Source organism: Opisthorchis viverrini (assembly GCF_000715545.1).
Source record: "Opisthorchis viverrini unplaced genomic scaffold opera_v5_53, whole genome shotgun sequence".
NCBI lineage: Eukaryota > Metazoa > Platyhelminthes > Trematoda > Opisthorchiida > Opisthorchiidae > Opisthorchis > Opisthorchis viverrini.
In genome coordinates this window covers 995,081-1,019,310 of record NW_008751710.1, presented here as the reverse complement: position 1 = coordinate 1,019,310, position 24,230 = coordinate 995,081, and the positions used below count along the sequence as shown (strand labels likewise).

Genomic DNA, 24,230 nt, shown 5'->3' with positions numbered 1-24,230 from the left:
GAGTAAAATCAATTAATGGGGAATATCTTACAATCATTGTGTAGGTGTTTTATCCTCATTGGGAGGAAGCAAGCAGCACGTATCTTACAGGGCTTCAGTAGGGAGTTTCGAATCCGTGACTTTCTCGCTACTAGTTTCAGTAATTGACCATTTGTCCACGATCTAAAATGAAATAAGGACGTGAATCAATAAAGCGGCAATAGAATAGAACCACTGCAACTTGAGTGAAAATCAAAGAGAGTGGAGCTCACGGCGCAGTGCCTTCACGGCCAGGATCGTTATGAAGGTCTGGGTGATGCCCAAGTTATTCTTCATTAATTTGTTACTCGCTTACTCAATTAACGTAAATAACAACTGGTTAAACTTTGTAGCAGTTTAGCCGAGTAAAAGTCGTGGCATTCTAGATCAAGGGATGCTGGAGATACCTCGTGCGCAGTGATTTTACTGTAGTAAGATGAAAATATGGTGCTTGGAAGGACGAAGTAATTCCATTCACGATGACATACTCGGTTATGCTCCGATGATCGAGCTGATGCTAGAATCGATTTCACCTGATCGCATGTGATGATGATATGAGAAGACTTCAAGAGTTTACGGTTGATTTCATCCTATGTGTGAGTGGCTAAACAGTCAATAACCAACAGCCAGGAAGTCCAGAGTTCCCGTCTCTTCGAATATTCTTGGGATGGACACTGTTGGTCATTTCCGATGAAGGCATAAAGGACTGGAAATTCAAGTAAACCAAACTACACGAAACCACAAGTATGTAAAAATGAACACTAATTGCGTGTAATTTGAGTTCGCGTAGAATATAAAGTTGACGAAAACTCGGAGACTGCGCCTACCTGATGAGCCCCAAGAAGGGCGAAACCGGTCGTGGGCTGTCGAAGAGTTTTCAGCAAACGTAAATAGTTGCCTGTATGAAAACATACTGCGATACCTCGAACATCGTGCCAACTGAATCATGAGGCTGTCTGTGTACAGCAATTTCAGTTGAAGAGCATCATGAACGGGAGATTCATTTGAGTCTCCAGATTGATTTGCAAATCAGTGTATTTATCACAGTCAGCCTAATTTCAGTTCAAGGAGAACATATATTTCACGGAAACTAGGGGGCTGCGCCTACCTGATGAGACCCAAGAAGAGCGAAACCGGTTGAGGGCTATCGAAGTGCTTCCAGCAACTTTGTGAGTAGTTTCCCTTGTGAAAATATACTGCGATATCTCGAATACCGTACCAAATGAAACATGAGACGGCCTGTGTGCAGCAAATTCAGTTGAAGAATAGCATAAACGACAGATTCACTTGAGTACCCCGTGAAAACCAAATTAATTTGCAAATGAGCGTATTTGTCGCGAGTCTAGACGAATTTCAAGAATGCTTGCCGCGGTAAGCCAAGCGATGGTGCGTGCACCCACAACACACCACCGTCTATTTGACTCGTGTCCGGAAGTCATGAAAAGCATCCAGCTATTCAATTGAAATCGCAACCCGACTCTGGTTTCTTGGGTGACGTCCATTTAGGTTGCACTCTAAGCCAATTGCAGGAATTTTTCTGTCTGAGCTGACTGACCGAGAGGCACGGCAAGTGTTCTGTCAGTGTGCGGAAGGGACAGCCTTGGTTCCAATCTCAGGATCTATGGGCCCCGCTATGTCGTGCGCGAATTCGAGTAAATCAAGCTGGCGCTCAAGAATTCGTTGTCGAGGTCTTCTACCGTTTGGAATTTCCAGGGTTTGAAGCTCCGCGGAAATTTATGAGATGAGCGCGCCGCTAATGGATATGAACAGGGGTAAAAATACTTCTGGGTCCTTCAGAAGAAACTGATTAGCTTCGTTTGATATATGGCATCTCTCATTTGCAAGCGGAAACGTGACAGGTTTTAAATGTTCGAACCAGAACAGCAGAACATCGTTTCAGAACAATTATCGTATTCAGTTCCAGTCCGGAATCGGATGCTGATAAAATACGAAAGGTAAAACTTTCAGTTCTCGGTTGCAGTAAATCAAATTTTTCTCATTGACAAAACACGTCGTGAATGAGTGCTGCCAGCAAAATGGAAACTAACTCTTTATGGGCCACAACATGAACCAGACGAATTTGACCATAAGCAGTCACTGTAGAGGAACTGTCGTCACTCAATAGGGGAGCTATTTATTGTATATTATTTAGTACTGAGAAGCGTGAAAAAAATCACCAATCAGAGGACGTTTCGGCAGAACTTGTGACTTGGGGTTGTTGCAATGAGTCAGTCAGGACACCCAACATCAACAGCCACGGCAAACCTGCGTCTGAAAAGAGAACCTCCCAAAAGTTCATCTGATCAAGTAATTACTGATTCTGTCTGAAATTGGACCCGTACCAGATCTACGCCACACTAATGCCTTCTGTTGTGTTCAGATTTGACCAAGACCGATGCTCGCTCAGGGGAAGGATAATGCTGATCGCTCCCCAGTGAATCGTGATAACCAAATTTCAGTTGGGGTACATATTATTACCAGCTTGTTCTTTGGTCGACCCAGGCCGTGATGTAGAACTTCTGAGGAGCTGCTATATAGGCGGTCGTTTATTTTGTTGTTTCCACAAAATGGAGCTTTTTGGTTAAGCAGTTTGAATAACTTCTACATGCCAATTGTTTTTATACTTGTGAACTTGTTGGACGCATACTAGTGCAACGGTAGATACTACTGAAGCGTGCGAGTAGTAGGTGGTTTTCTCATAAATCCGCTTCGCGTCTATTGAAAAGTAGGATTTATTACGGAATTTGTGGAATCGCTTTGTAGCATTCGTTTACATTTGAGTGACAATCAATGAGTATCCAGGAAAGTTCGGGAAGACGCGTTCGAGAGGAAGACGGATACTCAGTTTTTATAAACAAGATGCATATGAGAGTTTTGCTTCCCTGTCCGATAGTCTGTATGTGTTCAGTTGGCGTTTTCCGCAACGAAGGCCCTCTTCTTTTCAATGGCATCAAAATTGAGGAGGACGACCACGATAGGACTGTGAGTTCCGTGTTGTGATGCACAGGAAACCTAAGTGGAGAGGGAAAGCTATAGTCAGTCAGGGTGAGCGATATTCATGATGTAAGTTACGCAATGTGACGTCAGCCAAGAACACGGCTCTTCAGAAGGCATTTAGTTGACCAGTTACCTCGTTTAGAAATTATTGATTAGAAAATCAGTGTAAAGCAACAAATCAAGTAGACGTAATTCATTGTTCAAGAACTCTCATAGAACACCAAATCGGTACGCAAATGAATGTGGAAGACTGTAAAATTTTCACTTATTTTTATAGGTTTGGCTTCATTTTGCCAAAAGTTTTTTCCGTCAATGGTACATGCTCTTGTGTCCTCATACACGCACACACAATGGAGTTCATCCGTAAACATAGGAATACACATACGTACGCACAAACATGTGTTGGTACACTCAGTGTGAGTGTCACTCACATACGGACCCCACCATTAACCGATCGTAATTCAAGATCACCTGATCGATTTCCATCTGCCGTACAGATGACCGAGACTCAAATACTTGAGGTAAACCCTATCGAGGAAAATCGGTTTTCGACAACTCCATTTCAGCTCAACGTTTGACAGGCTACATCTACACAAAAATTGCACTATCGTCTTCTATGACCTTGAACTACGATTGGTCGAAATTAAGCATATTCTGCTGGCTGTCGGAACGAGCCCAGGGTGCCTGATGAAGTATTTACAGCAAGCAGCTCAAAAACAGTTTCTGTGACACCCATAACTTGCAGTTAACTGCGTTCACCATAAGCGAAAAACGGTTACTCAAAAGCAAGCTTCACTACAGTGTAATTTCCAAGGCGTCAGAGTACATTCGATGTACGAATCGATGTTCTAACATTAACGTTGCTTTCCGAATTGTTTAAGAAGTTTTTAGAATACTCCAAACAACGTGTTGAAAAAAACAAAGTGCGATTTGCTCAAAATTTATCATATATGAAAGATCCCTCGGGTGCAAGCAGAGTTAACGCAATTCGACCAAAACACTTATGTTCTCACAGCTGGTGAGCCTTGTTTACCAGGATTCAGGTGTCTAAAATTCCGTTCTCTGCTCTAAGTCGTGCACATTTTTGCGCGCAACTGCAGCCATACAGACTTTTCATTGACCGGGTAGGATGTGAATAGCGTTCTGAACTGGAGCTGGCACGGACTCGAACCCTGGTCGCCAAAACGGCAATTCGCCTTGTTGACTACTGGAACATCAGGACATTTGAAGTGCAGTCATACTAATGTCAGCCTTCAGTACGAATCGAAGCCTGTAAGCAAGAATGTCATGCTGCGGAATATATGAAGTGTTTGTCTTTCAGAAATCATTGGTATGAAATCGAAGTACTATTCAAGGATTCAACGTAGTCGAGTTTGATACATTCTATTCGGAAAATCGTCACACCATACATCTTTTCTTTGAAATCGCAAATGACATTTAGATCTCCTCTTGTTTGTTTTGTGAGTGACCAGGTTTTAAACAAAGTCTTCACTGGTGCATGAAAGACTGTTTGCGCTGACGTCAGGCTGGGAAATGCCACCCTAGTGGGTGGCATTCAAACCATTTCAGAGCCTGATTTGTTAAAAGCTTCGTTTCGACAATTTCCAGGAGTTCGATTCGCCATGTTGTATTTACTGATGAACACAACTCTGGGAGCATTAATCATAGACCGGGATGAACCAGAAACATTTGGCTGTCTGAACCATTAAGTCCTGAGGAGTACCAGAATATTTACTAAGCAGGAACGTAGTTACAGCTGTAAACAATGGTAGACATACTAGACCCATTTATCAATTCCCTCGGCTACAAGGTTTTCCCGTCATTTGTTTTCGTGTTCAAGATGGCGCAAATTAACGTCTGTTTGGCTGGGCATTTCCGCCGTGCATTGCTGCTGAGTGGTCATCACACACGGTGTAAGAGGACGGGTCGATGTTTTTTCATTCGATTGAGTTACGTTCTAATAGTGGATTGGTGGGTGTGCAGAGGCAACTGTCTTGTCTTGAGCTTCAATTGATTGGCCTAATCAGATGACCGTTTGTGTTCAAAAACTTCGTTTTAGAAAAAACGTTGAATTCCCCCGTCATGAAATGATCTTCGTGAACACTTGGTGCATCCCATGAGTGTATAAATCAGTGAACAAATAAATGATTCATGTTGACAATAGTTCAAATTGAGACTGTTGAAACAAAAACAAGTAGAACATAAGGTTGACGAAAAATTCGGGGACTGCGTCTACCTGATGAGCCTACCAAGAACAGCGAAACGGCGTCGTGGGCTGTCGAAGAGTTTTCAGCAACCTTGTGAGTAGTTTCAAACTAATCGTAATTTATTGCAAGGAAAGAAAATAACCATGAGCATATCTCATCACATGATCAAAAACAGGCCAAGCAGTGGTTTGTAGTGTGGAAATTCAACGGATACGAATATGCTCATAAAAACTACGAATGAAAAGTGGACAAGCTTTCGTAGCCCCAGCTGGCAACTTTCGTGTAATCAGCCAGTGTGAGCCGCCGAGTTGTCGTTAAACCTCAATATAGGTATTCGATGTATGAATGTCCTTTTGTAAATGAACACGTGGCAAATGATTTACATCCAAGATCAGTGATAACCTCTCATGGAGACCACTCACGTTCGACAGCAAGAAAAAACAAGCGTCATGTTCTAAATTGGATGGAAACCGATTGATTCGAGACAGTTCCTTTGGCTTCAGGAAAACCTGACAGAATAGATACCACGGAAAAAGGCAGAAACGAGCTTAGAGTTCGCGATCTTGATATGAATGATGAAGTAAGCTGAAAGGGAAGTATGAAGCGCCTAGCCAGCTCACATGTGTCTTAGTTGCACTCGAAATTTTGTAGAACAGACGATTGGATGTCAAAAAAGCATGTAGGTAACCCAATGTACTTCAAACGCTCCACATAGTTGAATTTTTATCACTTTGATAACGACGTTTCCAGTTCGACTCCTTTGTCCTCCACATATTTTCCTACTGTTTTCCTCATGTTATCCATTGTACAAAAGGTGCTCTTCATCGTGTAACGCTTTTTTTCGCAATATGGCGTCCGTTCTTCAAACCATTATTTACACAGCTGCATCCTGACAATTTCTTAATAGCAATATATTAATAGGTTACTCAAATTCAGGCAACAGTCATCAAAACCTAAGGTGAAAAATCGTTGTATAATAGCCCATATCATGCACCGTGTAGCTATTCAGATGATCAGTCGGTCAACAATTACGGAAGAGTTGAGAAAAGGAAAACATACTTTGCAACATAAATTGTGTTTCGCGGAAAACGCAACTGAATCTTTCGTATAGGATATTGTTCAAACAAATACGCTGCATTATATTCGAGATATCGCAGTATATTTTCGTAAAGGAAACTGCTCACAAGGTTGCTGAAAGCTTTCCGACAGCCCACGACCGGTTTCATCTTTCTCGGAGCTCATCAGGTAGGCGCAGTCCCCAAGTTTCCGACAAAATTTTGTTCTACTTGAACCCAAATTGGACTGTTTTCGGGGACTACACTCATTTGCAAATCAATCTGGTTTTCACGAGAGACTCAAATGAATCTCTCGTTTATGATATTCTACGAATGAATATGCTGAACACAGGCCACCTCGTGTTTCAGTTGACACGATATTCGAGATATCGCGGTATGTTTACACACAGGACACTACTCGTAAGTTTTCCGGGAACTCTTCGACAGCCCACGACCGGTTTTGCCCTTCTTGAGGCTCATCAGGTAGGCGCAGTCCGGAGTTTTCATCAACCTTACGTTTTACTTGAATCCACATTGGACCGATTCCGATAAATACACTCATTTGCATTTCAATTTCTTTTGGTAAGCAGGAGATTTAGCTGGGTTTCAGATAAACCTCTCGCCACCTTTGTGTGCAAATGAGTGTATTTCGCTCATCTTCGACATATGTTAACTCTTCATCCGAGAGTGTTCTAAACTGCGCAGTAAAGTCTCCTCATATTTCAGTTTTCACGAATTTTGAGACATCGAAATATGTTATCCTGACAACTCACTACTTATGGAGAGCTGTACAAGTTCTTAACAGTCCACGACCGATTTCGCCAGTCTCACGGCTCATCAAATAATCAAATTCTTCAAGAGAATACCACAAACAATAGATTCATATCGGTTTGTTGACAACAGTTATTTACTTCCGGTTTGTAGTTGCATAATTTAATGTTCAAGTGGAACAGGTGGTTGATCAAAGTTCAAGACCTTCTCCAAGTTGATGAGTTTCGAAGAGGTTGAAAACTTCGTCCAGACATTCTCAGCAGCCTTGTATGTTGTGAGTTGCATAATAAAATCAAGGCACCTCCAGGTGTGTTAACTACCTGTTCGCATCACACGTCCAATATAAGGCGATAGTTACTTTCAAAATTTCTGGACTCCCATCCATGCGACTCATACACCCTATACGTTAGTTATACGCCTGGTTATCCCACTCAGATATGCACGAGCAATTGCTCAGACGTCAATAAAATCACTTGAATATTCTCGATTGTCAAATGTGCGCACTCGTTAAGATATACACTTTGTAGTTTTTTCCAAGATGCCATCTCTAGCCTGCGTGAATTGGCGAATGCAATTAGCGCAAAGATAGCCGAAACCGATCAGTTCACCGGACCACATTGCACAATAAAACAAAGCTTCGTTCCTAGTGAAATACACTCATTTGCAAATTAATTCGGTTTTGCGAGAGACTCACCTGGAACCCGGGTGAGTTTGACAGATATGACTGTGCCCCTGATGGTCTGGCATCAAAACCACCGACTTCATGATGTAGGTCTCACCTCTCCACCATGCGGATCAATTTGTCATCAGTCCAAAGATCCTGCAATCGCTTCCATTGCCTCCTTTGTCTCTCATTCTTTCATTCTATCTATCTGCGGTTAACATTATTGGAGCGGCTTGAGTCATATTCGTCCCGATGCTCTGTTTGTGATGTATGCCCCAGTCATTTTTTCAGATTCTTATTAGGGTATTGTGCAACCATGGGGCGAGATTCCTCAGTGTATTACGAAAGGTATATTCTGTTTGAGTCTTGTCCTATCCTATGTGTGTGTTTTATTACGGGAACGCTGCTGCAGACCAAGAAGGCAGAGCGCTTGGGAGATACGCAACGTCGAGATACGCGACTACCTGATTTCCGTTTGTATTGTGCCCGGATATGTGACCACCAAACTGGGTAACGTCTGTGACAGCACTTTGCTCACACAACGGCCTATCCATAGTGCGACGCCTTGATGTGGCTGCACCAAGAAGCCGGGTTGGTCAAACGTTAAAATGGCTTTTTTTGCGAGTTTTCACCTTGTACCAGTCGTAAGTTATACCTTAAGTGTGTTGGTGACGCACCTCATAGTTCAGACACAGTGATATTACAATCGAGCCACCTCTAGAGTGGTCGGAACTCTCGGAACCTAGTACTGGGTAGCCATAGGACTTTAAGCGTTGATCTACTGAACACTGTACCATCTAAACGGATGGCACATGCAGTACTCCTGCTAATGAAGAGTGGACGACGAACTGGCTATGGAAATAGGATACTGTCACTTCATCGACCAAATTACGAACCAGCGAATTGTAAAAAATCCAAGCTGAATGCCTCCAGTTCTTCAAGATTCAGTTCTTGATCCTTCATCTCTCTTTTGTCTCATCATACACTAAAAAACTTTTGATCTGCCCCCTACATTTAGAGGATTTTACAAACCATAAAGGGCGATAGTTTCACTGATGGCCTTCCCAAATAACGTAGCATTTTGTGAACAACATTCCATGTCTCATTTATTAACCCTTTCTGAATCGGTCGATCAACTGAGACCATCTGGGACAATGTACTCATACCTAACGTCTACTGCGGTTGAATGTACCGTCACTAGGCTGTCCTACGGGGACTGACTGGAATCACCCACGTTTACTTATCCTTGATAGTTGTTAATCAGATAGCAGAGAACTCTGTGATGAGTTCATTTCATCAACGGGTGAATCAATAATCGTGTGGAATTTCGAATGTTCGCTGATGTATTCAGAGGTCTTTTGAGACGGCCAAAACAAAACACGAGGCAACTGCGGCAGTCAGATTTCGGTGAAGTTTCCTCTTGACAGTGGTGGACTTTCAAAGCTAACGATCTCCTTCCATTTGCATACAGACGTGTGTTTCCTTCAGGCTATCTCGTGATAAGTGCCATTTGAGGAGTCTCAACTGTGCTACTCATATGAGAGAGAGGTCGAACTGGAGGCTGATGGCATTACTAGCTGAGCTTGGTCGAAACTGACGAGAAATAATTGCAGTGCAACCTCTGTGGAGCGATCTCTGTAACGCATCTGTGGAAAACTTCATACAGTGTATCCAGAGCAGCAAATCGTTCTTGCGGTTGAAACTGTAGACAGGTTGAACAAGAATCTAAAAGGCAATTTTAATCTTGTCAGTGAATTTAATCTATGCTGAAAAGCCGAGATCCACTTCTCCGGTACAGGGCAAAATCTCCGTCAAAATCCGCGAATTTCCCCCAAACTGCCAACAAACTGGGACGCGTCAACTTCATCAGACGCATCAGTTGACACTCATGACGTCAAACCGTATTTCTGTGGGACATTTTGCGATAAAAGTACATGCCAGTTGCCCGTTGTGTGCTAAGCTAGCGGACAAGAATGAATCTGTCATTCCGAAGTGACAGCTCGAAATTTCATGAATGTTAGATGGACGTTTGGATGACGTGATTCATCGATGAGACAAAATTTGAAATTTTCATATACCGTTCGGTGGATCAGACATTTATCAAATCAACGTGCATCTATTTGTTTCGATGCTCCTCCGCGTCTTCTCGTGAGGCAAAACCGACTTGCAGAGCAGTTTACGAGATAAAAGTTGAATCTCAAAAAAGCCGTTTAGTCGTGATGAAGCTCTCCCCTAAATCCGCCTTTTTTAGGAACGGTATGTCTTTCGAAGCCTTGACTCTTTGTTCAACCAATGGTTTAAAACGGTCGTTCAGTGAAACCCAGTCAAAGATACCATTCAATTGTGATCGGATGCTCTTGTATAGATTGCTAGTTCTCTGTTCTACTCAATCGTTTGTTGATGCTCATTAAACTGCGTCAGTCCCACGATTTGCTGCCTACTCGAAAGAATTGATGGGAACAAGCCGAGATGCTCATGGACTGGATTAGCTGTGTGACTGTTCAGAGTGCGATTGCCGTTATTCTGATTGGTGCCATCCCCCAACCAGTCGGCTGAAAGTGCTCAGGGTTGCTTACCGGGTGCCATTAAATTTTTCTAAGAGCACTGGAACGAGCTGAGACGGTTACTATTAGGCCCCTGACGGTGTCCACCAAACGGACCTGTGGAGGCCTGCAGGCTACATTGGCCCACCAAACACAGTCCACGAGAAACAATTTGATCGAGTGGTGCCCTTCGTTCAGATATATTGCAGATTTTTTGCCTCCGTGAGATCTTATTTCTTATCTTATGGCTGTCCATGTGTGCATACATTCGTGTTTCGTTTTGAACTCAATTTAAAGTCAATGGAACTCATAATCCAGTATAATCGCGGCAGTCCGAAATACTTCATTCAGATCCAGAGGTCATGACAACAACTCTAGATTTTCACGCCTGTTACCAGCAATGACAGATTTGATGCTTCCAGTAGATGGTCTCGAAGAAACCTTATTTCCCAGCTGCAGCTGATTTCTAGCCCTGTTCTCTACAGTCAGCTAATCGAAACTGATGCTTGCTTGCGCATCCCCTAAAGCGAATTCTTTGGCATACACTGAGGTAACGTTCGAACGGTTAGTGTTCCGATCAATGTGTTCGACTATTTTCGTCCCTAGTTGAATGTACAAAATTACCGCAGTAGGTACACACGATGGCACTGCTGAAAGCTGATGATGGTAGCTCGGCTGATTAGACCAAACGAGCATAATGTGAACCACCGGTGGTGTTGTGCTTGCTGAACGGTAGTGCAACTCTGTATCCTTGGCTTCCTTCTCCGCCCACTATGGTATATAAAAAGGTACGGTAGCTCTACAAAGCCCAAAGGAAAATTATTACAACTGTATTCATAGGGTAGCCAGTGCTCCACAGGGCCGTGCCAGAATCTTCGTGAGAAGACGAGAAGCTTCGAGTCAAAGATGCTCGACTCGGAGTGGCTGGCATTCTGACCAATCAGGGCATGCCCCCGCTTGGTCCGTGTCCTGCACGTGATACATCCGTACAAAAGATGCGGTGTTCGGTTGTTAGGGACGGCTGGCCCCCGGACAGGTGGAACAGTGTTGGGCAATCAAATTGCTCAAGGGACTATTCGTCCAGTGGACGCCTTTCTCTTTCACCTTTCACGCATTCGCCAGTAAAGTTCCATGAATGCATACACAATTTCTGACTTTTTACGAGAAAAATTATGATGGTCATTCACTCTAACTGTTTAGAGTCCTGCAACACTTGTCACGATGCTTTCAGGTCAATTTGGATCCATCCAATTTCAGTATTTCCTCCCCAGTTCTCTTGGTCTTCAGAAAACGTTTATTTTGTACGATTTTAAGCTCTGTCTCTTCCATCATCAAACTTTTGTAGACTGCATTTCTTACTCCCAAACTAAACACAGAATTGACGTATTTTGTCTTTGTTGATGAAAAAATACGCCTGACTCCAGGTGGGTGTTCAATGACAAGTTTCCACCTGTTTTTACAGACTCTGAGAAAGTCCACTTAAATGGAGGGATGCATACAAAAACCTCCTGATAAATGACGACCGTCGATTTACTGTCCGATCACAGGAATTCAATCTGTAGTTTGAAGCCTCACAATCGAAATTCGACCGTTGTTCAACTGAGTGCTGCTCAGGAAAACGGTAGTCCGACTGAATGGAATAATACGAGAAAAATCATGGCACAGAGTATGACTTTGTGTGCAACAGGATAATTTGGAGATTGAGTTTTGCACTCCGTACAAATATGACTCTGACGCTTCCAATTCCTGTGAAAGTGCTCTTCGTTTGGTCCTCAATTTCGACTCCGTTTTGCGACTTCTGGCCGCTGATTCAGAGTGAGTCGTTGACAGTGGCAGTCCATTACAGTTTTGAGGTTGCCCACTCATCAACACGATAACTTGAAAACATCACGCAGCAGAACTCCTAGATCAGAGGTTTATCTTGTTTTCCTCAATTGCTTAAAACCAATACGGTGTGTTAGCGAAATACACTCATTTGCTTACCAATTTGGTTTTGACGAGAGACTCATCTGGAACCCAGCTGAATCACTCGTTTATGATTCCCCTACTCGACCGAATTTGCCGCACCAGACCGCTTCATGTTTCAGCTTGCACAATACTCGAGAAGTCGCAGTACATTCTACAGACGTGATACGTTGAACATCATAAACGAGGGATTTAGCTTGGTTCCAAATGAGTACCCCGTCAAAACCAAATTGGTATGCGGATGAGTGCATCTGGTTAACTTTGTACAATTTGGTTTTAGATAGAACATAAGGTTGGCGGAAGCACTTACCTAATGATCCCTAAGAAGGGCGAAACCGGTCGTGGCATGTCGAAGAATTTTCAGCAACCTTATCAGTAGTGTATTGCATGCAGAGCATTACTTTCTGATATACCAAGCTGATCCGGTTTGCATTCCGTTGGTCGTAACCGGTTGAATAAGAGAACAGGCTAAGGAGGTGTTGACGTCGCTCTTCTTCACTACTGACAAGGCAGATACCACGTGACCAGGCAGAAAGAGTAGCATTATTTCAAGAAAATTAATATTTGATTTTCGCACCTGAATTTTCATGTCTGAACAGGCTTACGTGTTCATGCTTGAGTGATGTGACTGGTGTGCCCGACTCATCGAACGACGACCCAGTAACTGTCCTGGTTGTGACGACCAATTGACCCGCAAGTCAGGACTTCCCAGTCAGGTAGCGTGACACACGCTTGAAACCCACTGGGCAATTTTTGGTTGCAATTTTGGGGTTTTTTGCGGGATAGATACTTTGTTCATAGACACAGCACCCTCGTTTGGTGACTTAGATGCTCCTCTTGTTGACGGGGAGTTATTTCTCTAAGCTTCTAATAGCAACGCTTCTTGGATATCCAGTGTTTTGAGATACACAATAGAGTTGATTTGCCTCTCCCCGTCTGAGTTCTGCAATAGGAAGGTCAAAGTTCGAATGCATGTTTTGTGGTTCACAGGACGTTCATTGTGGGAACTCTGTATTCGGTCGGTGGGTGCCTTTCTCCCATATACACACACATACCACATATCCAGTGGTCCGTACATCCAGGACTGATTATTCTTTTCAATTTCGAATATATATATATATATAATGACTGAGTTTGAGCCAAAAGCTTACATTTTCCGTGTAGGTACCACAAAAGGACGTTCAAAGTCACGTTGAAACCTTCGCGCCTTTTTACTTTTCATTCGCTAATCTGATAAAAAAACAACCGCGCTTTTATTATGTCAATTCATCTCCAAGTGCAACATTTATCTTCGTTAGTTCTGAAATATGGGTACACAAGTTGAACTGACATTTTCTTTCCTAAAAATGGCAGACTTTTTAGCGTTGAACAGTTTGTTTAACAGATGATTTCTTCAGCTCGCGGTATACACTGTCACATCGACACGGTTTTAAAAGTGTCCAGTAGCGATTCACATATCAGTTATCAATTCGGCTCCTTAAAGTGTAATCAATCAAACTGCTCCATCTTGGTTTGGGTTAGGTGCATCGGGCTTCAAAATGAACGACAAATTTAATGTCGATTTTGTGACTACATTTATACTGTTTTTTGTTCCATTGAAGTCTCTCTTACAAATATGGCAAGAGACATCGTAATCTAAGCTTTCTGGAGATTCATATTCCTCAAACCTATTCTTTACATGCACTGAGAAAAATTTACGAAATTTTGTTTTTGAGTACACATAAAAAGGTTTTAAATGCCTCTGAAAATTACTAGAGAGACCTATATTCTATACAACGTACGTACTTGACATAGATTGGTAGTTAAAGCGCAACAATGTCTTGACCAGATTGTCCCTGGTTCGAACCCAACTCCGTAGCCACATGTTTCAACCCCCAACCTGGAGGGCCAGGAGACTGTGTTCGTCAGAGCTCTAACCGTTGACAAACCTGGTATGGGAGACTCTGAATATCGCGGGGGCACCTCACCAGTATATAGCTCAATGGATCGCTGAGGGGCGCAAAGCGTCACACCACGGCAAGGTACAGTCTGTTCGTGACGGAATGATATGCATAAGCTATCATAATTGGACAGAAATTGTGGGAATACTGTCATAGCGCAGACACCCAGTCTGGTGGACGATTGCGATACTTAACCAAAGCCTTTGACTCGAACACCCAACGGAAAAGCAACGGTAGTTGGCAAAAAACCTTAAGAGTAGTCCAAAGTTTTAGGAAGCAATTTGCTACATATATTGAACCCCCCACTTTGGAGGACAAGAAGACTGGACCTCTTCCCACAGAAGGCTTTGTAAGTGTCACCCTTGCACTCTCCACTATAGCTTGGTGGGTTATGGGGGTGTGCAAGCCGTCACTCTCTTCGTGACGGCAGTCAGGCATCAGTGTTCGCACCCAGTTCTACTGTCAAAAATGATAGTGATCATGATCGTGACTGACAGAAGGCGAATCGTAATGCAGCAATCAGTGGATATGATTCTCTACCTCCTTCTTAATACACACACATCTGGAAAAGCCCAAGTTCAGACCCGTAGACTCAGGCTGTTTTGGAAAGACAAGATAGGTAGAAAAGATCCTGGAGAGACTGGAGTCCACTACAGCCTCAAACACCAGGCACACAAATTACACCAATCAATACACGAGCAGAATGTCGTCACATTGACCGGATATATCAAATGAAATTGTCTGTCAGATAAGTGGATTATGAAACAACCGAGGGACTGACGCGGCAAGGATGACCGGGGCGAATCACAAGGCCAAGATCAAAGATCAGCCGGCTATCGATTAATCAGAAAATGAGTCAGCTCCTCAGTCAATAGCATACGCTATCCAAGCGACCAATTGAAATTCAAGGTCATACGAGCACAACATCACTTAAGGCCTACACACTGGCTCAGCACCAATCAACGGGGCTTAGCCAATCTGTCACACTTGAAGATGACACCCTAACAAATGATGAAACTGCAATCAACCAGCCCAAGGGTCAGTGCGTTTTTGTCAAATTTCGTTATCCCCAAATGGTTATCACAAAGGAGAGAGTTAAGTCGTTTGCTGAAGGCATCCGGGACATGATAACCAGTGGACACAAGTGCAAGAAGATAACAGATTTCAACTGCCTAGAAACTGGGACAGGAGGGAATTTCAAACTCGAGCCGAAGGTCTCGGACCAACTGTTAAAAACTGCAATTATTACGCACACAGAATCCCGCAGAGAATTTTTGTGGAAAAGTGCACTATATCTTTCAATTTATGAAGTATGGAAAGCTGTTTTTGTCAGTTCTGCTGTACTCTGGGTGTTGGAGTGAACAGGGATCCGCATTTGGAAGTAACAATTAATTAATCTTCCTGTTGCGTTGAGTTGGAAATCAAACACTCCAATCGGTTAGTAAGTAAATCGAAAAGTAAACATTCAAACTCCCACAAATATATAATGAGAGTACGCACCGCCAGAATCGGGCGTGGATTCTTGGTCAGGCCTTTAAGGGGTTACTTGATGAGACAAACAGCTTGTCATCAGTAACTGATTTTCTTTTAACCCTGCTGCTTTCTTGCTGAGTTCAATTTGACCTCCTAACTATCATTTGCACATTCCTTGATCGAGCTGGACGATTTTGGGCGCTTAATTTTGGGTTTACAGAAAGCCCGCCATGCAGCGAAGGTTAAAAAGGCCACAAACTCAGTTAATGACGCCTAGCAATAAGCCACCTTTGGACGTGTATCCCATGTGGAATTCTTCAGGTTACAAAGCCATCTTCCGCCAGTGGAGAGAGCATTAGCTTTTCGGATGGCTCCATACTTACTGCCGCAACTGACACACAACAAATCGTCGATCGTCCGTAAACTTACACTGAAAACAGTTTAAAAATAATTGCTTCAGCGTTTTTCTAACTTTGTTGTCGCACACCACGTCGTAAATAGTCCCATTGTGAAAATATTCCGAGACGTAATCGCACTGACACGAAACACTGAGTTAAACCTGTGGTTTGTCAATTCAAGCATCGTGAACAGATGGTGTGAAAAGAACATTCAATTTCGAGGAACTTTGTGTAGGGCGGGGATAAGGGCTAATGAAGCGGAAAACATTTTCGGCGCCTCAAAGCCAGCCCTAATCCAGTATTCAAGAAAAATGTTGTCTGAATCACTTAGTTTCCTCCAAATAACGGGGACAGCTGATAATTCCGGGTAACGAAATTTGACGGCGATATCCGAAAGCATTTAGCATGTGGGACTCGATTAATTCACTCATGAGAACCCGAATGTGTAGCCACCCAGTCACCCACGTACTTGACTGTTCAGCTCACAGTCGCTCAATGGATCACAAGACTTGTCTTTTTTTCATACTCACAAACCACGCCAAATCGAGGCGACTCATCGGACAACGGTTGTCTGTACCGTCTAGTGAGTGTGCTCATGTGCTTATGTACTGACACGACAGAATACACGCAAACGGACCTACATCTAGGGAAACCGAACACAGTCAGCACACAGACTCGCGCGCGCGCAGGGAGCAGGAGTTCAACCATTCTCCACAAGTCCACGGATAACTATGGAACACGTGTAGCAGCCATACTGCGGAGAAAACACATTCACGCCGTCCGGACTTTCCTCTTTTGACTTGCTCCCATTTTTATACGTGTTGCAACCCACTACTGTCAACCGTAGTAAGAACTTTTATTAGTGTATATACCTTCTGAATTTTACTACTACCATCATCAACAGTGCACTAATAAGTCTTCAACTGAGCGTACTGTCTAAAGACTGCCATGGGAGTTTTGCCTGAGATATAGCGGTATGTTTTTTGAGGAAAACTGTCAAAAAGTTTGCTGAAATTTCCCCGAAAGCACAACCAGAACAGTCATTCGGCTGAGATTCGGCTATTAGCCTTGATGCGCAAACGAATGAAATTCGTCAACTGCGTAGGATTTCGGTTCAATTAAAAGATGAGGTCGAGGGAGACTCGAGGATTGTACCTACCTGATGAGCCCAAGAAAGGACAAAACCCTTCATGGACTGTCAATGTGTTTGCAGCAAACTCGTGAACAGTTTCATTCAAAAGTATGACTTCTTCCGTAAAGTCTGAAAAGTATCCTTGATCGTGCAGCACGCCAGTGCACTTCAGGTGGTGTGAGCATGGAATTCGAACATGAACGTCGCTTACAAGCTCGCTCATACTTGCCGAACAGTTCCGATTTGAGGTCTGCTCAAAAGAATGACTCATGTGCCATGGGATTTCATGTTTCTCTCCAGAAAAAAAAGGAAACCGTACTCAAATTTGTCCAAATGCAAATCCAAAACGTGCATTTTTTTGAATAGTCGTTTGTTTGACGACACGTCGTGGCACGCCATAAACTGCTTTGTTCGAGCCGGTCTCACTGAGTTAGAGGCTACTCATGATCATATAGGAAGTACCAACCGAAGACAAACGGGATGATTTCGGTGCATCAGTTCTTCGTTTCAGAACTAAGATGTATTAATTTGCAGACATTCTTTTATTACTCTGTGAGAGTACATGGCTGTAGTCTGGGGTAGTCCGTCACTTGACCAATAATAGGATTAATGTTGACGCGCTACGGGAGGTCCTGATAACAATAGTGTAATCCGTCCATTACTGATTCGCCTATAGTGCTGCCTTGCAAACGAATAGGCTACGTGAACTTTGCCCACCGTACAGTTCCCTAATCATGATCCATTTTGAGGAGTTTTGCCTTAATCTTCATGAAAAATACCCTTTTGCTCCACTACAGTATTTGCTTTGCAGATTTTTTGCTCTTTCCACGGACAAGACGCGTCTGACCCTGAGGGAAAAAAGCTGAAAAAAGTGGGATAAACATGACCAACCTACATTCTGCTCAATTTTTTAAACCACAGCTTTGTACACACAAAAGTGCGTTTTGCGGACTTTGGGTATATCTCAACCCGCTACCATCAGTCGGTTTCACGTGACTTGCTAAATATGTATCGGAATTATCTGCCCCGATTTCAACCGGCTCATACTTTGCTCATTGTTTTCAAACTCTCGTCAGTCATGTCCGAAAACTCTCTTCATGGCCCTAGCGAAATGATACCGGTGAGTTCCTAAGCGAAGTGGAAGTCATATTAGAAGTCACCGGAACTCGCCCGATCTGGCATTCCAACTGCCAGACGTGCCAACCACAACCTATTTATCACTTCTGAGAAGTCGAGTGTGTCTATTCTTGATCGATGTGACTGATTTTTCACGAAGCCTCTTAAGTGTTCCTTCTCTCCCTTCAAAAACCACCCACCCGTAGGTCAATCGATCGACACAACCAACAAAGCTACTGAGTCATTGATCGGGGTTTCGGGTAAGCCATTCAAATCCCTCCGCCGGCTCGGACGTGCTAGCTCATGTTCGGCAAGTGTGGTCTAGTGACACGCTCGGCTTGTATGTCAGAGGTCACGAATTCGAGCCCCAAGACAGCGAAAATATATTCCTGATCACCGGATATGTTGAGGGTTCACCGGAAAAAAACGACCAACCTTGCTTAGAAAGTTGGAAATCCGCTTTCTTCGGATGCATTTAAGTTGGAAAGACTTTTGTTTGAAACTAATGAGAAACAGCGTTAGTTGGGTGATGTGTAGCGAAGCAAAAGTCGAAGACTCGAGGTATAATTGGCCAACATTTCTTGACCCAACATCTTTTGAAAGAATGTAGCACTTGTGCACACGTAAAATTCTTCTGTGGGCTTCTTAAAATGGGGCTGGTCTTAGGATTGTGTGTGTGTGTGTAAACGATACTATACCTGCCTAGTGGCGTAACCAGCCATCGAACTGTGATTCGCAGACTGAATGATAGAATATAGCGAACCAAGAAAGGGAATATTCTTCCCCATTAAGGTACGATCCCTAATAAAAGACCTATTTTTTACGCTGTCTTTTGGGGGAACCGAATATACGTAGTTAACAATCCTGGTATTTCGGTGACCCATAAAGTGCACTGCCTGAAAGACGCATCGTTCTGTCCATACGTATTTTTAACGATCGATCCAACCAACAGGTCATAAATTTCAAGCATTTCCTGATATGTATGTCAAGAAGTTTTGAAGCGATTCTGTTAGTTTTCCGCGGTGTTCCGGTTAATATAGCAGGGAGGCTACTTGGCTTGGTTTTGACTACGTGGTCCACATTCGAAACGTTTGAAATCCTCGTCTCTTCAGATGGTATTATGCCAAGCCCTTGCTTGTAGCATGTTTTGAGTGAGGATGGTTTCCAGAAATTGGACAATATCGATAAAATTTGAGCTGCCGTCCTACTGATGCAGTAGTGCACAAAATTTTCAAGTAGGAGACGGCAATCCGGACCATGCCATTCAAAGAATTTGACCGTCAACTCCTGATAAGACTCCCATGACTACTTCATTTAACTTGACAAAAACGCTCCCTTTTTGCTCGTATTTCTTACTTCAGGAAAAGATCTCGTAGTGAGTACTACTAACAGTTTTTGACCAGAAGTCAACAAATTACTGTGACTAGACACCCCTTATTTTTTATCATAAAAATATATTCTGTGATCATACCATTAATTGAAACCTCTGTATAGCAGGTGAGATACGCAGCTGATGATATAGGAATATAAATACTTTCCGAGACGTAGTTTAAGAACCGCTTACTTTCGATTTGTGGGCGGACTGTTTAACTGACCGACTATCGACGGCATTGAGTTAAAACGGCACCTCAGATGAATGATACTTACACAGGATGTGTGAAACTTCGTTCTGAGAAGTCCTCATTTGGGGAGATAGTCAATAAGTGACCGCGTGATGTGGGCTCCGTTAATGGATGGCGCAACGTCCTTCCTAAGTGAGAACTAATCACACGACTGATTGGTCATTCATGGTCAAACGTTCAAGTGCTGACCGGAAGGTTGTCGGTTCGAAACTGTCTGAGTTTTGTTAGATGTGATTCCCAACAAAGATGAAACGGCTGTACAATGCTTCTCGGTTTTTTAGCATAGAGGGGACTCGCTTTCTGGATGAAATCTTTGTTGAATAAAGTGATGAATAACCTAGTAATAAGGTTTCATTGTTAAATACAAGAGAAATACGGCTTCATACCAGACACGATCCATTTCAGAAATCTGTGACGAGCCGGACGGTCTGCTTTTGTAGACTAATTTAAAGCACAACTCAATTACCTAACGAAAAAAAATCCCTCTGCAATGACACTTGACGTGTCTCGTGTCAACAAACTGAACGAAGCATTTCACAGTAAATTCGTCGACGAATTTTTCAGTAACATGAGTAGTGCACTACAAATATACATGTATCGCGACATCTTGAATAGCGTAGCGACTGAAACATGAGGCGGCCTGGTGCAGCACATTCCGTTGCCTGAAAACATCACAAACGAGAGATTCAGCTGGATTCCAGATGAGTCTCTTGGAAAACTAAATTAGTTTACAAATGATTGTATTTCGCTAGTTTTCAATCTAATTTTAAAGCATTTATGACCGTCGAACAGGGCAATGGGCGAATAACTTTCTCAACTTTGAGCTCGGAGATTCCGAATGTGAAAATTCGTCAGTCCAAACAATGTTTAACTCGTCTCTCGAATTTTTCAATTTCAACTGGTTATGACTGTGACAAAAGCTGCGAAAAGTTTGGTGCGCTTCATAAAGTTTTCACCGACGAGGGACAGCACGAAATAACAGCGAAATTCGGCATTGATTCATGCAAAGACACCATCCTCATTTAACTCTACGATACAAACCTCGCGTGCAGTTTTGAAACCGGAAACATTGGATCATGTAGAATTTATGACTAAATTGCATTTGTACAAAATCGAAGTCCAATCACCACCGAGTGCTTCCGGAAAACACATCTAGAGGAACCCTGCTCACGAGGAATGCAATTTAACAAGAGAGGGAGAGAGAAACATTGAAAAGAGAACTTGAGAGAAGAAAGTTCTCCAATGAAACACGAACGCCATTCGACGCTGCCTGCGAGATTCGCGTATGCGTTAATCAGAAAAGACAGTGAAGCTCTTTGATTATTTTTCAAGAAAAAAAGTCCAGCGACGGATTACGTGTGCCGTACAGGTTATAAAACTTCTTTCCTAAAAACAGCCAATCAATTGTGCGGAGGATATCGGGGACTATTTTAGATATGGAGTTTTACTAATCGTACGTGCGTGTTATAGTGTATATCGTATAAGATGTGATAGAGTTCCGTCCGTCTTTGTAAACTCGCTGTTTCAACAAACAGGTATGAAGATATGCGCTCGGCCGCACGTTCCCCACGAACCTGTGATTTCGTAACAGACGTAGATACTCGACTTTGTGTTTGAGATATTCCGAAAAACTCGGTATCATCCTTTTTTCTCCGTTAAACTAATGTCTGCTCTGTGATCACTGCCCGAATTTCCAACTAAGTTCCAGTTTATCTGGAGTGAAGATAATCGGTTAACATATACGTTAAAAAGCGTAGAGTTGAAGCTATACACTGACCTCTTTTGATAGTTATTTCGTCCAAAGTAGAAAATGTTGTCGGTCCGCGGTTAGGCGCGCACTGTGGTGCACTTTTAGGGCGAGAACTTCTACGGAGACAGCTAAAGCTTTGCGTTGGTTGGTATGGGTTTTTTTTTGCTTTCACAAGTAATATTCGAAAATTTGTAGGCTGCAACAAGCCACAAAAGAAACTAATTTGAGGCCAGACTTAACGATACTATTTGCCAAAACTCTTCGACCGCCCACGACCGGTTACGTCCTTCTTCGGGCTCAGGGGGAGAGTGCAGCTTTTTGTCCTTAGACTGCATAGATTTCCACAAATAATCTCGTCTGCGAACGAATTAGGTTTTTACATGAAAATCCCAAGTGACTCTAGCTGAATCTGTCGTTTATGATGGCGAGCTTCAACTGAATGTGCTGCACCAGACCTCACCACCATGGAGCGCACCTTTTGGATTCATTTAGAAAGCGTGGTTGACGGAAACTATGTCTAGCTGATGAGCTAGAATAAGAGTGAAACCGGTTGTGATTTCAGCAACCTTATGTGTAGTGTGTTGCTCGTAAACAAAGGCGTATTGCGATTTCTCGGACAGTGTACCAACCGAAGTATGACAAGGCCTGCTGCAGCACATTCAGTTAAAGCGAGCCATTATAAACTAGCAACTCAGCTGAATCCAACTCAGTCTCTTGTTAAAACCGAACTACTGTGCAAATGTAAGTATTTGTGGTACATTGAGGTTAGCTTCACCAATAAAATACTTTCTTTTCAATGATCGACCAAAGCTGTTCCAAGTTTTGTCCTTTTCTTTTGTTTGTGAGACACTGAAATTAAAAATGTTCCACAAAAAAGTTGCTTTCAGTCGAAATTCATTATCGAAAACCCTTCAGCATTATCAATCACTCTGAGTAAGGCTTGAATTTTCGGTACACTTTTTTCTCTACAACAAAACTTTGGACAGCTGTTCACGACGGCTTTTGACACATCCTGTCTAGCTGTTGGTTGAAACCGCATGCCGAAATTCCCAACCCCAGTTGAAAGAGCGATGTACATCTTTAGAGTTTTTATTTGCGCTTGGTTAGATTCCAACGGAACACATGTGTCAATTCGGATAATTTCTGATTTTCAGAGAAAAAAATCTCAGTGCTATCTGGTCTGATTCGGAAACAGTGACTATATTATGACCATATCAATATTTTACACATAGTTTACAAGTAGTACCATTAAAGCCAATAGTCAAGTGTTCAGTTATACGGCGAGAAACAGTGGCCTAAATATCGTTTTCGAAAAGTTTTGGTGACAATCGGTAGATTTATTGCTGGGCAGCGTTCCGCTTCGTCAGGCCAAATGACTAGGTTCCGAGGTTGATCGAGATTTAAGGCGTAAGGAGAACCAATCAGCTAAGTCAAGCTAAATCTCTGTTGGGTGTCGGCCGAGGGATTTTTGTGTGTTAGAGTGGTTGGGTCGGTGGGGAAACATACATGTGTTTGGGTCCAGCCTAGGATCTAGTTCGACTGGTTTGGTTCATCTGATGGTCCTTCTTGAACGTCGCTTGAACATTCTGTCCGTCTGTGTGGATGAGCTAGTGCTAAGGTAGCGATTATACACTCATTTGCAAACTAATTTGTTTTTTTTCGAGAGACTCACCTGGGACCCAGCTGAATCTCTCGTTTGTGATGTTCTCAGGCGGATTTTCACCAACCTTATGAGTAGTACATTACAAAGATATAGTGCTAAGATAGTTGTGTAAGAGGGATGCTGTGACCTTCGGTCGGGTTGGGATTTCCACCCCTACTCCAAGTTTTTGGTAACGATTCTACGTGGATTGACAACCACACAGTCACGTGTCAACTCGGCTTATCTAAGACTGCTTTCCATACACTCGCTGGTTCCACAGCCTCGATTCTATTCACGCTGTGATCCTTAGTAATTTCCACCGCCTCGTCTATCAGCCACTGTGGTGTGAGTCACAGACCCCGTCTTAAAAACCTCCACATTCTTCAGATCTACCCTATTTCCCGTGTCTGAGGCATGTACCGCCACCGCTGAGTCTTTAACCAGCGTTTGGTAATCTTCTGCATTCCCCGGTGGTTAGTTTATCCTTCTTTTAGACTCACCAATTCTGGTGTGCAATTCCCTGGCAGATTGTCCTATGTAAATCTTGATGCAGTCGTTGCAGTTAATTTTATACACGAAGTCTCTAGTCCTTTCAACCGGCGAGGAACTTTCAGTTGCACCAAAACTGAGCGTAGCGTTTTTCCCTTAGGAAGAGCCTCCTCGAATGTTGGCTCGTTGAATAACCTCCGATTTCCCTGCTTTATATGGAATGACTGATGTGCTAATCCATTCCTCACTGGGTCTAGATACCGGAGCCAATATCTTTCTTAGTTGACGCTTAATCAAACTCACTGGGTATTCAATTTCTTGAAGTCTGTTGGCAAGCTCGATTTGAGCTGCGTTTGAGTTGATCTCTTCTGTGCACATCGCTCTGACTCAACGAAACATCGATGAGACAATACTGGCGTACTGATGAGTGACGTGCTGATGAGTAGAT

At 43.0% G+C, this 24,230-nt stretch overlaps 1 protein-coding gene across 1 annotated transcript; it reads left to right on the top strand.

The window, feature by feature from the left end:
- Positions 1-18,241: 18,241 nt before the first annotated feature.
- Positions 18,242-18,427, top strand: T265_03674 (hypothetical protein; the record flags this gene model as incomplete). The annotated part of the gene is made up of 2 exons (XM_009168216.1): positions 18,242-18,283; positions 18,317-18,427. The coding sequence occupies 2 exons, from the start codon at positions 18,242-18,244 to the stop codon at positions 18,425-18,427; spliced, it is 153 nt and encodes a 50-aa protein (XP_009166480.1).
- Positions 18,428-24,230: the final 5,803 nt, after the last annotated feature.